The 16,688-nt window shown below is 34.2% G+C and overlaps 1 protein-coding gene and 1 pseudogene across 2 annotated transcripts in view; both read right to left on the bottom strand.

Moving 5' to 3' along the window:
* The window catches only part of LOC720405 (UDP-glucuronosyltransferase 2A2), a 63,925-nt gene extending 48,218 nt beyond the window's left edge, over positions 1–15,707 (bottom strand). For both annotated transcript variants that reach the window (XM_028848539.2, XM_078003512.1), the window contains exons 1-2: positions 15,636–15,707; positions 7,934–8,702 (exon numbers count right to left, since the gene is read on the bottom strand). In XM_028848539.2, the coding sequence (XP_028704372.1) occupies positions 7,934–8,648 (715 nt within the window). In that variant the 5' untranslated portion in view covers positions 8,649–8,702; positions 15,636–15,707. The remainder of the gene's footprint in view (positions 1–7,933; positions 8,703–15,635) is intronic.
* LOC708750 (acetyl-CoA acetyltransferase, cytosolic) lies at positions 13,831–15,179 on the bottom strand (annotated as a pseudogene).
* Positions 15,708–16,688: the final 981 nt, after the last annotated feature.

Raw genomic sequence — 16,688 nt, 5'->3', positions numbered from 1 at the left:
GGGTCAACTGATCTTCAGATTAAAATAGAATATAATTCAAATTCCTATATGCACTAACATAATTATTTCAATAACAGAAATAAAATTTGGTTAAAGAAAAGGAGGCAGGGGTGTTATAAACCTACAATCTGTATATTCTGGGATAATAACTATGATTTATAAAATACATCTTTAATATAATACGTTTCGCAAAATTGATTAAACAACTTTCTCTCAGAGGAAGTTTGCTCAAAGATTTCAAGGTGTTTTAGATTATATGGATTACAGAGCAAAATACTATGCATTTGATATAGAATAGCTTTCTTCTCCATAAAGCCAATTGATCATTGTCTCCTATGCCTTTGTTACAGGGAATTTTTCAGTTTCTTCCATATGACACAAATGAAGAAGATATGGCCTGGTACTCCAAAGAAGCACAGACTTTGTTATTCAGAGAAGTTAGGTAGATACTGGAGTTCAATAGACTCAGATTCAAATATTGTCCTTTTATAAGAATTCTGACCTCAGGGAATTATCGAGACCCTCCCATTCTAAGTTTTCTCAAAGAAAAATGAGAGGTAATGACATTAATTTGTTGTATTACTTTGTGGATTAACAATAGTATCTGTAAAGCTACTGTTCCTTCTTCTTGGTACAGAGCAAGGGTTTAGTAATGTTAAAGGTTTAATAAATTTGTCTAAAGATTGATGAGGAAATCCATGGGCCAGCTGCAGAATGACTGGCTAGACTTGGATATAACAATATCAGATATGGATATAGTGTTGCAATTCTTAGTGAATTCCAAACTGAATAGTAGCAATTACGTAAGAATTCTGTCTTGAAATCGTTAGAGGCCACCATTAAAACGAGAAATATGAACAAATAAAGTGATTAAAAGGATAATAATCAAAAATTAAGATTAGAAAATAAGTGATGTATTTTAAATTTATACTCAGTTGCCCTTAAATCATGTAATTTCAGGCCCTTGAATAACAAAAGAACCAGGAGGGCAGAGAACAGGAAAGACAAGAGAGAGAAGTGATGGTTTTAGAATTTTTGCATTTATGTCCTTTCAAGAGTAAGCCTCAATTTGAATATAGTGGCAGTACCTTAAAAATTAATTAGATTTTGAAACCAGGCAGCCAGAGAAGAGTGTAAATAATCTTAATGATCTTCAAAATAAGCCCAGGAAAAGGGGATTAAAAATCTTCATAAAGAAATCTGTTGCTGTCAAACTTTCAGTAAAAAGTAAAGAAAACACAGCATTATAGAAAACATGAAAGTCTATCTATAAAATACTTAGATTTGTTCAAAAGTTGAGTTACTTGTAAGGAAAATATAATAATTAATTAGGGATTACTCACAAATGTAGCTACGATAGTACATAAAAGCTTATCAAAATATGCTTCAAAATCTCAATACATATAGCTATTCCTAAATTACCGAGAGTAAGGGGAAAATTATGATTTTAGTCAACTTCCACTTTTAAGTAATATCTGCAGGGCGATAAAATATTTATCTAATTTAGTGAAGAACAATAAAATGTATATAATGCTTTTAATTTGAATTGATTATCCTATTATTTACTAAATAAAACAACATTTTATTTAGTAAAATGTATATAATGCCATTAGCCTGAATTGATAATCCGCAAAACAACATTCTGGTATGAAAATATTTTTCCACTAAAGACGTGCCCTTGCCTGAAAGTCTTCTCTTCCTAAGTGCTTCCAGAACATTGCACCTGATGGCTAGGATTCAACTCTGCTGGCTCTTTTTTCATTGTCTCCCCAAGGCCAGAAAAGCCAGGAAACCAGTTTTCATACTCTTTTGGGTATGAGTGATTCAGTTTTATTTGAGTTTCTTGATTTTTATTAACCTAATTCTCTAAAAGCTTAAATTTAGATGTACTTTTAGTTTTGCTTTGTTTTGCTAAACAGAAACTGCGTATATTCTAGCACTTTGCTTTTTACCTCAGAGTGGAGTCTAATATTAAATGATTCACCACTTTCTGAATTGTAACTAAGCAAGTTACTTAGCCTCCTCATTTACCAAATGATGAGAACAATGGCACCTATTTCCTATAGTTTTGGGTATGGTGTGACACAATGCAGGTAAATTATTCAGAACAGCACCTGGGCTCCATAAGTGATAGCTACCCATGATGTTTTAGGGAGAGAATCTTATTTTTTGAATGATCAAATAAATCAGATCTCATTAACTTGACCCTTCTCTACTCTTTCTCTCCTCCTACAGTGACAGACTGGAGAATCTAGGGTTTGGTGCAGAATTTCTCAAACACTGAAAGTTTCCCCACAAGGCAGTCCCTCTCAGTCTTTCGGCAGAACACAAGTGACAGGTTATTAACAATGCAAAGAGTACCAAAGTTTACAAATTACTTATTTTAAGAAATATAGGCATATAAAACTCAAGATTATATCCAAACAAATTATAATTTCCATATTTCCTTTTCTTCTAATACCTTTTCATTAGTGGGAGCAAAAAAGATAGAGTGATCACTATCTCCAAGAATTTCCAATGTCCCAACTTCAATTACATCTCCAATGTAATGCCTGTGGCTATCATTCAGCTTATGGGTCATTGCAGAAAAGGGAATGATAGTAGAAAGTTTTTCAAAGATTCTAACCAATCAAGAGTAATGTAAATTAAAACAGAAGAAGAATAACGGAAAAAAGGAAGGAGAGAAGAAAGCAAAGGAATAATTAGTAAGAAAGAGAAAAATAAAAAAAAGGAAGACTTAAGTAGAAATGTATTATTCTACAGGAAAAGATTCCAGTGCATTTTTTCTTCTTTAAAATTACTGCTGAAAATCAAGTATCCTGGAAGTATACACATTTCATGTTTCATTTCTAGCACTTTATTTTATATTAATTACTCATGCTCAGGGAGTCCGGAGTTCATGCAAAGATCTAGATACTATGATCATTCTTTTTGAAAATCTAGATTTCTTATTTAATAGACTTGCAAAAAAGTCTGTTATTATAGATGACATTCATCTTAGAGATTATTCACCTAATTATTCACATATAATGTTATGTATTTTTACATGTTATACACCTCTAATATAGAGAGATTATTCACAAAAAAACCTTGCTTTTACAGTGGTCAAAGGGTAAAGTGCTGTTGGTAACAATATGTAATGCTTATGGATTATAAGTATTTTTAGTGACAAAAAATGTTATGTTTTTCTCCCCTTAAATGTGCCCCAGTTTTGGTGTTTTTTTTTTTTCTTTTTAAATAAAAGTGAAAATGAAATTTACCTGGTTCCATTTTTTAAAATGCATGAAAATTCAAAAAATTTTTAATGTATACATTAGAAACTGTGGAACCTGTTACCTCCTTTCAGTTAGAAGTGGCTTATAAAGCTCTCTTAACGCCAAAGATATATTCCTAGACAACCCTCCCCAGACAACAGAATCGCATGATGACCTACCCCTTAATGAATAGTAGGTCACCTAGTGATACAATGGCCCAATTGTGTTCATTTGACAAATCAAAAATAGGCAAGAAATAGAATAGCATATTTTAAAAGCTAAACACATTGAAAAGAAGAAAAGTGTCCAAGAAAAATTTAACCTAAAATATTCTGAACAGTTCATAGATTTGCACCTGAAATTTAAAAAGAAGAAAAAACAATTTCTAGAACTAGGAAATATGACATCAAAGCTTTCATATGAGAAAGATTTTCATTTGAATACTATTTTCTCATAATTTAACATGTTTGATATTTCCAAGTCCCAACATTCTTTTCTGTGTTACAACTTTTTTCTTGCAATGAACTGCAATAGTTCAAGGATTGAGAGAAAATATACGTAAATCACTTATCACAGTGGCTAGTGCATAGAAAGATATTAATATATACTGCTATCACTATTATGATATCCATCAGTTTGAGCTAAATTCCCATGATCTGAAATAAAATGAGTAATTTTACATTATAAATATCCAATTTCTACCAATTATCAGAGATTAAGGACTCACTCTGAGCTTCTTGTTGCATTCCACTGCAGAGAAGTAAACTTAGGGACTTGTTCTATTTATTTACTCAGGTGAGACTGTTCGAGGTCTAAGTGGATATAAATTTGTTACAATGATTTGATTAACGAATTTTAAGTAAATGTGGAACATCAATTCAAATTACAAATTGGAAAGGAGTTATTTTTACAAGTCAGTTCCATTTATCATTCTCCTTTCTCATTCTACATCCACAAAGTCTTGCACAGAAATAAGTTACTCTGTCATGTCAATACTTTACTTCTTACCTCGTCTTTTAAATATGACTGTTCATGTTCCTGGCATCAGTAAGAATATTGTGTTTTAATAAAGACAAACTTAAGTAGTCATTCTAAGTCAAAAGCGGGTAATTTGATCAGAAACATGATATATCAAAATCAGAGGATAAGAACATCTTTAGAAATCTGCATTATATTCCTCTGAACAAATTGTTAAGAAAGATTAGCCTCATGTATTTAGACTGAAAGAATAGTGTGCTTTTATTACCAGTATTTACTTACAGGCAAAATAAAATGGAACATGTGATTCTGAGACTGCCAGCCTAGGTAAAGTAAACTGTCAGATAACTTCACAAATAAAGAGATTAGTAATCATGAGAATTAGAATTCCAAGGTTGATGATGAGGAGTTGACAAAACTGAAGCGGTAGGATTGAAAATATAAACATAAATTGTGACCAAGAGACTGTCTATGTACATTCCGCTCTTACCTGAACTGAGATGCTGCACTTACTCCGATGTCCCTTTTAGTTTACCACATATATGAGGATATGAAGGATATTTTGCCATCTTGACAGTTTCATTGCTTCATAAAACTTCAATTTTTTTCTCCTCTCTCTTTTAAGATCTAGTTTCAGCCATAAGATGTTTCCCATTCATTTTTATCTCTATAGGACACTTGAAGGTTCATCTATAATCATCGTAGCAAAGTTTGTATTCTCTGAATAAGAGAATAACTAGTTTTTCTTTTACTTCTCAAGAGATAAAGATCTGTTTTTGAATTTTAGGCCAATTACTTAACACACCCAGAGGAGTTTATGACTTTTGCTATCGGTGTTAATTATAACTGGCTTACCAGCTTTTGATAATAATCATTCACATGGCTGTAGTATCTCATGTCTTCATTCACATACCAACCTATGCATATTTATTTTGATTGATATAGGTCAACTTTACAGTTTTTTTAGAACAGAGGTCTGTAGAAATGAAACTAACGTATCAGTAAGCATCACTACACAGAAATCTCACTTTCTTCTTTTGCCAACATTCATGTAACCCACTGTTTTACCTAGTACACTTTGTCATCTTTAAATTATTTTCAATAGCATGTAGGATGTTCATTCATTAGCTAGTAACCATTTCGAGGCCTTACAAGCTCTGCTTAGCAAACATTACAGTCTCTGCAGTCTGTGCATTATTACTTTGTTATCAATAAATGAATGCACATAAATTAATGTGCCAATGTTACTAATGAGAAGCTACAGCCTCAGAACTTAAAAACAGCTAGGAAGAGTAAGGAGAGGGAGGATGAAGAGAGGCTGATTAATGGGTACAAATAGACAGTTGAGCCCAGTCTTTGATAAACCAGTAGGGTGACTACAGTTAGCAATCTGTTGTACATTTCAAAATTGCTAGATGATAATTTGAATGTTCCTGTTATCAAGAAAAGATGGATATTTAAGGTGACAGATATCCCAATTATCCTCATTTGATCTTTACATATTATATGTATCAAAATAGCACATGTACCCCCAAAATATGTACATCTATCATGTATCAATAAGATAAAAAATCTTAGAGAAATATAACTTATCAAATTTGAAAAACATTCCTCCTCTATCTGATTATCATTGGGTTTATGTCTGCATTTGTAAGGTTTAGCAAGAAAGCAAAGTAAACATTAAATATATAATACTTCACCCTACATACAAAGTATCAGCTGCAACTGTGTATTGTGAAATAATTTTACCTGCCTGGGAAGAAAATCATGTTTAGAATATGTAAATGCATTGCTTGAGTTCAAATATTTTGATTGTTGACAATTTCAGAAATATGTTATGTATGAAAGCAGAAAAATAGCAGGTGACCTGCATGTAATAAGATAGCAGAAAACATGGAAACTAGATTACCATAAGAGAGATAAAAGTATATATGTGTCATCTTTATTTAGATGACACTTCAATCTCTAACGCAGGAGATTACCTCTGAGATCTCACCCCTTATATCCAGCTGCTTATTGGATTTTGCTAAATATTCCCCAAAGTGTCACATACACAACATGTCCAAAATTCAATACAGTATCCATTTTTATTCTCCCATATTCACTGTCATGGCTGATTGGGCCACCCTATTCTAAATCCTTTCAGATGTAAACTAATTTAGTCCTTTTAGTAGCCTTGTCAGAGATGACATAAATGAGGTTCAGGTGCAAGGAGACTGAATTACTTTTCAAAGCTACAGACGGCTATGTGGATGTTGTCTGTAAGCTCCTGCTATCCTAATTGTGTTGCTATGTAGTCTCATACTGCACTATTTTCCTCCATTTATTCGCCGCTTGTGTAGGGCAGGCTCTTACCATGTCTTTCCTAGAGTGATAACTTAGTCTAGTCTCACACCTCTCAACTCTACCGCCACATCAGTCCAAGTGTTTTATATAAAATGAAAATCAGGTCATAATATTTCCCTTTAGATGGTTCTCAATTGCTTATTAGATTAAGATGTTTTTAGAATGATGTACAGGAGACTTTGAAATAGTCATTGAATTCATTCACTCATTCTTGTGGTTTCAACGTCATTAGCATCTTCCCCCATGCCTCCCTACTTTACACTTGAACCTTCAGCAATACTAAATTATCGGAAATACCCATCGCACCTGTGCTGTTTTGTCTTCAACTTTGAGCATGCTTTTTCTTTCCCCGTTCTTACTTTGCAGGAAAACTCACATTCAGTATTTTAAAGTATCCTTATGCATCACCTGAACTCTGAAGTTTTTCAAAATAACACACTCTGTCTGTCAACATAATACCTAACTCCTCTACATTTTGTAATTGGTACATATTTCCATATTTACGTAATTCACATAATAAATATTCCTTTTAATGTCTGATTTATCTGTTTGTGAAATCCTTGAACCGATGGACTTTATTTTAGTCTTCCTATCTAAAAGAGTGCTTAGTAAAGAGTAAGAAATCTATAATTAATGAGGAATAAATGATAAAATTCAAAAGCAAAAAAATGGACAAAGCCTGTTTGATTTTTAGACAAATATGTTCATAAATATATCAACACGATCAATATAGGCTTTTTGATGTTAGTACCATTGATTACATTTTTATTTATCAGGTAAACACCATATCACACTTAAGCAAGTTAAATAAGCTTAGCATGGATAAATCATCCAGATCAATGGTTTTAGTTCACACCTTACAATTAAAGGTGATAAAGCCTTAATGTATTTTGTTTCTTTATGAGCCTTAATATTTATTAAATGATGATCAGAGATTATCAACATACATGTATGCTCTTAAACATGCATAATAATGTCTGTATTAATAATAGGCTTGTGGAAAGTTTAACATTTTCTGGCTTTCTCCACACATCCCTGTAGTTTCTAGGCAATTTCTATTTTGAGCATAATATCTACATAAGATACAGCCTGACTTTTAGACTAAAGTATTTGTCACTATATTTTATCCTTAAAAGAACTAAATTGATATCTTTAAGTCCATGCAATTAGAAAACAACACACTGTACTTCTGAAGTACAATGTCTTTTATCTTCTTTTGTGCTATCAAGTGATAGTAATACATAGTATATCAATACTTGGAATTAAAAAAGAGTAGACATAGAGAAATAAAGAAGGGGCTCCACAAAGTTCTGTTTTTTCAAATTCAAGTAATAGAAACAAAATTTGTTACATACCTAAAGCTTTACTATAGTATGAATCCCAGGATTTCCAAAGAGTTTCAAACATGTAGTCCTGTAGGTGGTAGGAGATGAAATTTCTTATTCTGTCAGTGAAAGACATTTGGTCGGTGAGTTCTGATAAAACAGCAGGAACATAGGAAGGTGGGTATGGTACCTTCCCACAGTGCTTTTCCACTGTTGAGGCTGGAGAAAACCTCAAGGAGTACATAAATGGAATTCCAAGTTTTAAAGCTACTATATCGCCACAAGGAAATACTGGATCTGACACCAGGACTTCAAACTTGCTTTTCTTTAGCTTTTCCATCAGCTGTTGGTTTTTAAGAACACCATCACAGATCTCCCGAGACACTATATGGAAGTTCTTGATTGCTTTGGCCATCTTCTGATAGAATCTCCAAATGGTTGAAGGAGATGGTCTATTTTCCAGCCATGTCAAAACGATGTCGTTGATTACTCCTTCGATTCTTTCTTTGCCAAAGGGCACCTTATATATTTCAAATGTCAGAGATGAGTTAGAGGTTGGTGTGATGAAAAGTGCACCCGAGGCAACTAGGACAGTCACATTATGCTCTTTTTTAATGAGCTCATCTATAATTATCTTAACATTTAGCCAATGACTACCTTCCATTGGCCAAATCAAAACATTTCCACCAAGAGTGGTTCCTATGAGACTTATCTGAAGGGAGAACAGGAGAAGGTTGTTTAACATGATGTGGCTTGATGCAGAAGATTTGATGAGATGTGAAGCAAAACTTTTTCTCTGCTTTTAAGGGAAAAAGAAAAGGAAAGACAAAAGGATTTCTCAGTTTTGAGGCAAACCATTAATACCCTTAAAACCCTTCTCGCTATAAAGTGATTCTAGTCACAGTAGCTCCATATTTTAGGGTATTTACAGATGTATGGGTAATGTGTCTTACTTCTCAACCTGTTGCTTTAATTTTAATGTTTTAGTATGATTCCTGCTGTCTAATCCTCCTTTTGAACTTAATCCTCCAACCCTTTTTTGTGTGTTTCATAATTGTTAAATTTTTACAATTAAATTAGATAAAGCTTCTGTATATGTCCACTCTACATTCAGGTCTAGATATTGAAACCTTAGTTAGGACCAAAACTCATTCAGAAATTTAAAGTTGTTGATACTGTAAGTTTTAAAATTTTTAATGCATTAATATAATTTCATTTGTCACAATTAGACATTATAATAATAGTTATAATATATAACATTATGTCAAATGATATTTATAAATATATATTACTATAAATATGTATAAATTCAAATACTTATAAATAATATGTATAACATATATACTATATTTATAACTACTTTAGTAACATGTTTACAAAAATAGTTTATGTTAATCACCAAGTAAATATTATAAATAAATGAATAAAATAAAAGATGTGCAAGAGATTATAGGTTATGTTACTAGTGAATAGGAGCTATTTAAAGAGAATTACTAAGTCAAACATACATCTACCAAAAGTGCTGCTCAAAAGCTATCTAGCCTGCATGAAAAACAGCTACTTGACACCTAGACTCACCCTTCAATGATTGCTAGCGTTTATTAAGTCCTCGTTGTATGTCAGACATCATGCAAACTCTTTAACACGTTAATTTCATTTATTGCTTATTTTTTAAAAAAATCCAATTATGGATCTTTTATAATTATTCCCACATCAAAGAAAAAGAAACCACTGCCCAAAGAGATTGAATAACTTGCCATGATCCTACAGCAAAATAAGAAAATACTACTTATTGGGTACAATGAAAATACAGTGTACACTACTTGGGTGATGGGTACACTAAAAGCTCAGATTTCACCACTACACAATGTACCCAGACAGCACAACCGCACTTGAACCCCTAAAATAAGAATAAATAAAAGATGGGAACTAATGGTAGCAATCTTAAGGATCTCTAACTCCCACAGCCTATTGTATTAACCACTGGGATAGATCGTCCCATCAAAATGTATCATGTGCCCTTACCAACTAAGGAATCTATATGAATAGCAGCCTTCCAAAAGCAAGATAACACAATACAAAATTTTGTAACACACATTGGATAATATCGGATCAAGTAATTTAAGTAAAGCGATCTCTGTGAAAATATTATGTTTGTATGCATGTGTCTGTGAATAAGCAGAGTGATCTTTTTTGTGTTAATAAACCTTCTGAAATTATAAATGCTATATTCTTAGTGATATCATAAAATCGTCTCTTCTAAGCTCTCCCATTACCAAAGATAATCTGTATGAAAACATCAACTGTTTCATTCAAACAATTACTTTTATAAAGTACTGTTCAAAGTTTAACAGAGTGATCATAAAATTCCTGGAATTTATTTCCATTCTAGGCTCTCTGCAGAAGATGTTATGGTGTGCACAAAATTTCTGCCTTCCTGGTGTCAGCCTGGTTCATAGTGACTTGGCAAGAAACTTTAAAATAACTGTCATGATTCATTAGGATGTCATGATTCACTGATGTTATTTTCTTCATTTTATTTATTGGCTGGGAATCAGATCCAGTTTTAGATAACTAAAATATGGTATTTTATTCAAGTACTATTGAGAGAGGAGAAATCAAGAAACCAGTTAGGCAGATAGTTAGAACAAGGTCCTTTGGTAAAATTCTTTCTAACAAAAGGGCAGACTGAAGCTGCACAACCTTCAAGCACAGATAAAGAGGCAAGGTCAACCATAAAAGACCCTTGTCTTTTGTAACCAGCAAAAGACATATACATATACACACTGTGGGCTTCAGTGAGCATGTTCCTTTTCTTTTTTGTTCCTATCCTCTTCAGATAAGAGAACTTACACAGGGAGGCTTGCCTAAGACATGCCTGCATGTGCACAGATAAGATTAGTTACACAGAACCAGGCATGTCTGCAATGGAAAATTCCATCTCCTGATACATGCGCAGTAAGGAAACAGGATAATATGGAATAACTCAGGGCCTGCAAGCACACAAGAGGGAGTGGGTGGAGTTGTGAGAAATTCGCACCTTTGCAAATAAAAAACACCCCACCCCATTGACTTGTTTATAAAAGTCTTTGCATTCAACTGAGAAATGGCAATCCTCTCAGTCCCCCTCTCTGTTGTGGAGAAATTTCCCCTTTCACTTACTAGACTTTCACTCCAACCTCACCCTTGATGTCCATGCACCTTAATTTTCTTGGTCCTAAGACAAAGATCTCTGGGTAATACCTCCGACAGGGAGACTGCTCCAGTGACCTTAAGCTGCTTCACTATGTGTTTATTGGGTACCTATTATTCACACACAGCAGTACCTACTAGGTAGAAGAGGAATCCAAGAGATCTTTCTCATATTACTTTTATAGTCTATCAGTGGAAGATAAGAAAAATACATACATATCTGCGACAAAAATCACTGTAATACATTATAGTAAGCAAGATATTATAAACATAATTTAGATTTTAGAATAAATTAGGCCAAAGAATCCTAGCTTAACATTATGCTGTTTAACGTTTATTAGACCAAATTTTCTCATATATAAAATGAAAATTAAAAACAACTTGTTTGAGAATATAAAGTAATAAAATAAAATAAGCATATTTGTTAATATATTAAAAATGAATATACAATAAATACCATAAATTATGTAATAATACAACATATAAGAAAACTATATATTTAAATAGATACAATTGTATTTATTAAGCCACAAGTATATTACCTGGAGTAAAAGTGATGTTTAAAATGTATTATCTTTTTCATGTAATCCCTTCTCTTCTCTTCCCTAGAGAAATTAACAAGGGCTTTCATATGAAATGGCATAGGTATAGTGTTTTCAGAGATCCGTAGAGATTACTTACAGCTTTTTGGGGGGATTAAGGGTAGGGTGGAGGATAGGAAAGTCTTCATGAAAGGTATGATATTTGATACTCGTGTTGAAGTACAGGGTACCTGGATGTACATGACAAGCAGTGTGCACAAAGGTGTTATGCCACTGATGAATTTTAGTGTTTTCAATTTTAATTTTTGTGGACTACAAAATAGATGCATAAATTCATGTGATATATGTGATGTGCTGATACAACATAAATAGCCAAAAATATGATCATTATTAAAAACTTTCTCACACTAGTCAGGTTAAATTTTAGATTGATTTGTGTTTTCAAATTTAATAGAAAACTAAATGAAGTTATATTGACAACAAAAGGCTTAAAGAGGTTGTTAAATAGAAAGATTTTGCCTAAAATGTGGGTCTGAATTTGTGTTTGTAATTATTCTGATCTTAAAATCACTGAAAAGCTAATCTGCCCTTGCCAGAAAAATTTTGAAAGAAATACATTTTATCCCTGTATCAAAACATCACAAATATGTCATAAAATATACATATATATACTATGTACACATAAAAATTAAAAATAAAAATAAACTAAGTGTAATATGATTACAATATTTGTGAACGCTCATGAGTTCAGAGAAAAAAACTAACATATTTCAGAAGTTAGCATACTCAAATATTTTTGTCTTAGACAATGATAATAAAATATAAACTTTGCTTAATTGTGTTACAGGTAATTAGATAGGCATTAGGAATGTCAGGTGACAGTTCGATGATTATCACACTGCCTCTCTAAAAATGAGAATTTTGCAGCCAGTGCCTGGGAGAGACAATGTCTCTATGATCCACAGCTGTTAACATTAAAGAATTAAGTGAATGCAGATGCCAGAGAGGAGCGACTTCCTGGGCACGTGCCTTTAGAGGCAAAATGTTGACGTGTGACCATCCAGGGACACTTTACAAAAAAGGGAAGAAAGCCTCAGATGAGCATATATACAACTTCCTAAACAGACCGTGCATGCTCACTTCCCAAGGGTAAGAAGGACACTGTACATGTGGGCAGCCGACGCTAAAGGAAGAATCATGGAAAAGAGGCGAGCCTACAAAGTCCTAGGATCAAGGCTAAACGGGGCACTTCAGGTGCCCACTTGAGTCTCTTCTAAGTGAGTTTTCCTTTCTTTCCTGTTCTAAAGCCTTTAAAATAAACTTTCACTCCTGCTCTGAAACTCGTGTCAGTCTCATCTTCTCTTCCTTATGCCCCTCAGTCAAATTTTTTCTTCTGAGGAGGCAAGAATTGAAGTTGCTGCAGACGTGTAAGGATTCGCCACTGATAACTCAGATGCCTTCTACTGGTTAAAAGTTGCACCCAAAAGGAGTAAGCATGTCATTAATATTAACACAATTGGTTAGTACTTGGTTATTACTTTTACAGCAATATTTTCTTTAGAAAAACTTTATGTCTTTTTTTAAATTTTTTTTTTTTGAGACAAAGTTCACTCCTGCTGTCCAAGCTGGAGTGCAAGGGCATGATCTCGGCTCACTGCAACTTCCGCCTCCCAGGTTCGAGCTATTCTCCTGCCTCAGCCTCCTGAGTAGCTGGGATTACAGGCGACCACCATCACGCCTGGCTAATTTTTGTATATGTAGCAGAGACGGGTTTCACCTGGTCTTGAACTTCTGACCGCAGGTGATCCACCTCCCAAAGTGCTGGAATTACAGGCGTGAGCCACCATGCCCGGCCATCATTTTTCTTTTATTAATAAATAAAATGAATTTTGCATAAAACTTGATTTATAGCATAAAACTTATTATAGCATAAAACATATTTACAGTAGATTTTAAAATAAATATTTAAAAATCTATTAATTAATATTAAGAAAATAAAATTCCCACTGAGGATGACATCTTACATCCTGTTATTCATGTGTTGTCTTTTTTTTTTTTTGATTGATCTGATGTCTCTTGTATGTATAACAATGTTAAATGCAATTGTCTTGTACCTTGAGTTAAGTATTACACATTAAAGTACAACAAGTTGTAAACTTGGGTTTTTGTGATGTAGGAAATGGTTTCCATGTGTTTTGGTCCTCTGATTTCACATATAACAACTTAGTACTTTATTAGTTTAAAAAGAAATTGAGGTTGTTCAAAGTTTAAGCAATTCATCCTCTCTGAACACACATTGCTATTCCCATCCCACCCCCAATGCACAGGGCCACAATACCACAGCTTCCTCCCGTTCTCTCCAGTGTGTGTAACAGGGTCACAAGAATTCGACAGCCATATGCTCCAAGAGGGTGGCCCACGGCTATAGCCCCTCCTTCAATGTTGACCTTCTCTGGGTTTAATCCAAGTTCTTTAACTGCGACAACAGAGAGGGCTGCAAAGGCTTCATTGATTCCAAATATATCAACATCCTCCAGTGACCAATCTGCTTTTGTAACTGCTTGTTTTGTGGCTAGAATTGGTCCTATTCCCATAATAGAAGGCTCCACACCCACTTGGGACCAGGAAACTATCCGTGCTAAAGGTGTAAGCCCACGTTTATCAGCTTCTGACTTCTTCATATGAACCACAGCTGCAGCACCATCATTTATTCCTGAAGCGTTGGCTGGGGTGACGGTTCCCATTCCATCGGTAAGAAAGTAAGGCTTTAGCGTGGACATGGCTTCTATGTTGCTCCCATGGCGAGGAAACTCATCTGTTTTAACTTCAATAAGACCTTTTCTAGATGACACCAAAACTGATACAACCTCTTTGTCAAAATGGCTAGCTTTCTGTGTATTCTCTGTCCTATTCTGAGACAGAACTGCAACCTCATCCTGATCTTCTCTAATCACTTGCCATTTTTTGGCTACGTTTTCAGCTGTAATACCCATATGACAGTTGTGAAATGCATCTGTAAGAACATCACAGAGTATACTGTCAGTCAGCGGCATCTCACCTATCTTTACTCCTGTTCTCAAGTGAGCCAAGCGAGGAGCCTTGCTCATATTTTCCATGCCTCCTGCAACCACAGTGCTGGAGTCTCCTATCCCTACTGACTGGGCTGCAAGGCACACAGCTTTTAGACCTGACCCACAGATCATCTGGCAGCTCCATGCTGGAATAGAGTAGGGAATTCCTGCACCCACACTGGCTTGTCTAACAGGATTCTGCCGACAGCCTGCTGCCAAAACATGTCCAAAGATGACCTCCCACACATCTTCAGGAACCACAGTGGCCCTCTTCAAGTCTTCTTTGATGACAGTGGAGCCCAAGTCTTGGACAGGAACAGTAGCTAAGGCACCATTGAAGGAACCTATGATGGTCCGCGCCGCCGAGACGATGACCACAGGATCTGAGCCTGCATTCATCCTGCCCACGAACGCCTCTCCTGCTGCCCTCTGCCCTGCGCTGCCTGCAAGTTAGGCAAGGCTCCTCCTCGCAGCCCATAGGTCGCCCCCTCATGTTTGTCTTAAAGACCACAGTGGTCACTTGTGTACATTATCCTTGTCTTCACCATATGTCAGTATAAAGTTTCTTATTTGTTACCTTATGTGTCATCTAATGAAGGAACAAACAACTCTCCACTGGTAGGAACAAGAGGCATGAGAAGAACCCCTAAAGAGGACTGTGAGTTCACACTTAGACAAAACTCTCAACTTACTGCTCTGTCCACACAGTTCCCTCAATATCTGTAAAATTATTTTGAAGTATAAAATCTGGGAGAAAAATCCCTCAAATTATAAATTAGAACTAATAACACTTTCATGGGTAAGCAATGAAACAAACCAAAAGCTAAACCAACCTTTCGATGATTGATATTTCTTTAAGAAGCAAATGGAAAATAAATTTAAACATACATTTTGTATTGATTAACATGAAGTTTTCTAGTTTCTTACCTGAAGTTTCCTGAAGGAACGTTAACAGCACTCATTTGACATTAAGGAAGAAGCTGAATGTAAATAAATCCTAGGTGAATAAGCATAATATAATCAGTAATATGATCTTAAATGGAATAAAGATTACGTAAAGTCATTTATACTTAACATTTTCCACCCACTAAACTGTGAAGCAGATTAACCTTTTGTCAAAGGTGTAACCTTCTATTGGTTCCCTAGCAACTATTTGCCCTGAATTTTGCATTTACTCTCATGATCTCTGCCCCTACCCCCGCTAACCAAGTATGTCAGGATATATCTAAAATAAGATTGACAATAATTAGTAATCTTGAGATTGTTATGAATAAGTATGAGCATTTAATGTCCCTCAAACGCATGAAACAATTATTTTTATTATGATGATGAAAAGAAATTTTAAAAAATTAAAATGTCTTTATTTTTATTTATTTATATATTTATTTTCCTGATTCATGATGATGAAAGTGGGTGGTTTAATTGATCTTTGCCATAAAGAAGATAGTAATTTAGATCATGAAATAACTTTTTTAGAGTTGCACACCTTCATTATGCACCATCCTTGGGGAAGAAAATTACTGCTGTTTCTTTGTGTAAATATTTTGAAGTAGCAAAAAAAACTTAGTATGTTTTTTGGCATAGTGTCCTAAATATGTCATATTTAGCAATAACTAAGCATTGAGATAGAACATCACCATTTGTTGTTTTTGCTGATAAACAAACTTATGGAAATGTGGAAATAAATTTCATACAGCTAATAAGTATGGCATAGTCCCACAGAGACACACTTTGTTTGATAACATTAAAGAGGAAATAAAGGAGAACGGTGGAGGCCCCACACAAGTCTTTAAGTTCACATCAGCTTGGATTGCATACATCTGACTACAAATATTCATCAGTTTATGGAGTACAAGTTCAATCTTGATAAAAGAGAAGTAATGTGTGTGCTTCATATAATGATTTCTCCATTTTGAATAGCTAAAATAATTAACTTCTCAGCTAAATAAAATGAGTCTTCATGCAAATATTTCAACACGA

The sequence above is a fragment of the Macaca mulatta genome, chromosome 5 (genome assembly GCF_049350105.2).
Source record: "Macaca mulatta isolate MMU2019108-1 chromosome 5, T2T-MMU8v2.0, whole genome shotgun sequence".
Classification (NCBI taxonomy): Eukaryota; Metazoa; Chordata; class Mammalia; order Primates; family Cercopithecidae; genus Macaca; species Macaca mulatta.
The sequence above is the reverse complement of the archived record's forward strand: the minus strand, read 5'-3'. Positions and strand labels throughout refer to the sequence as shown.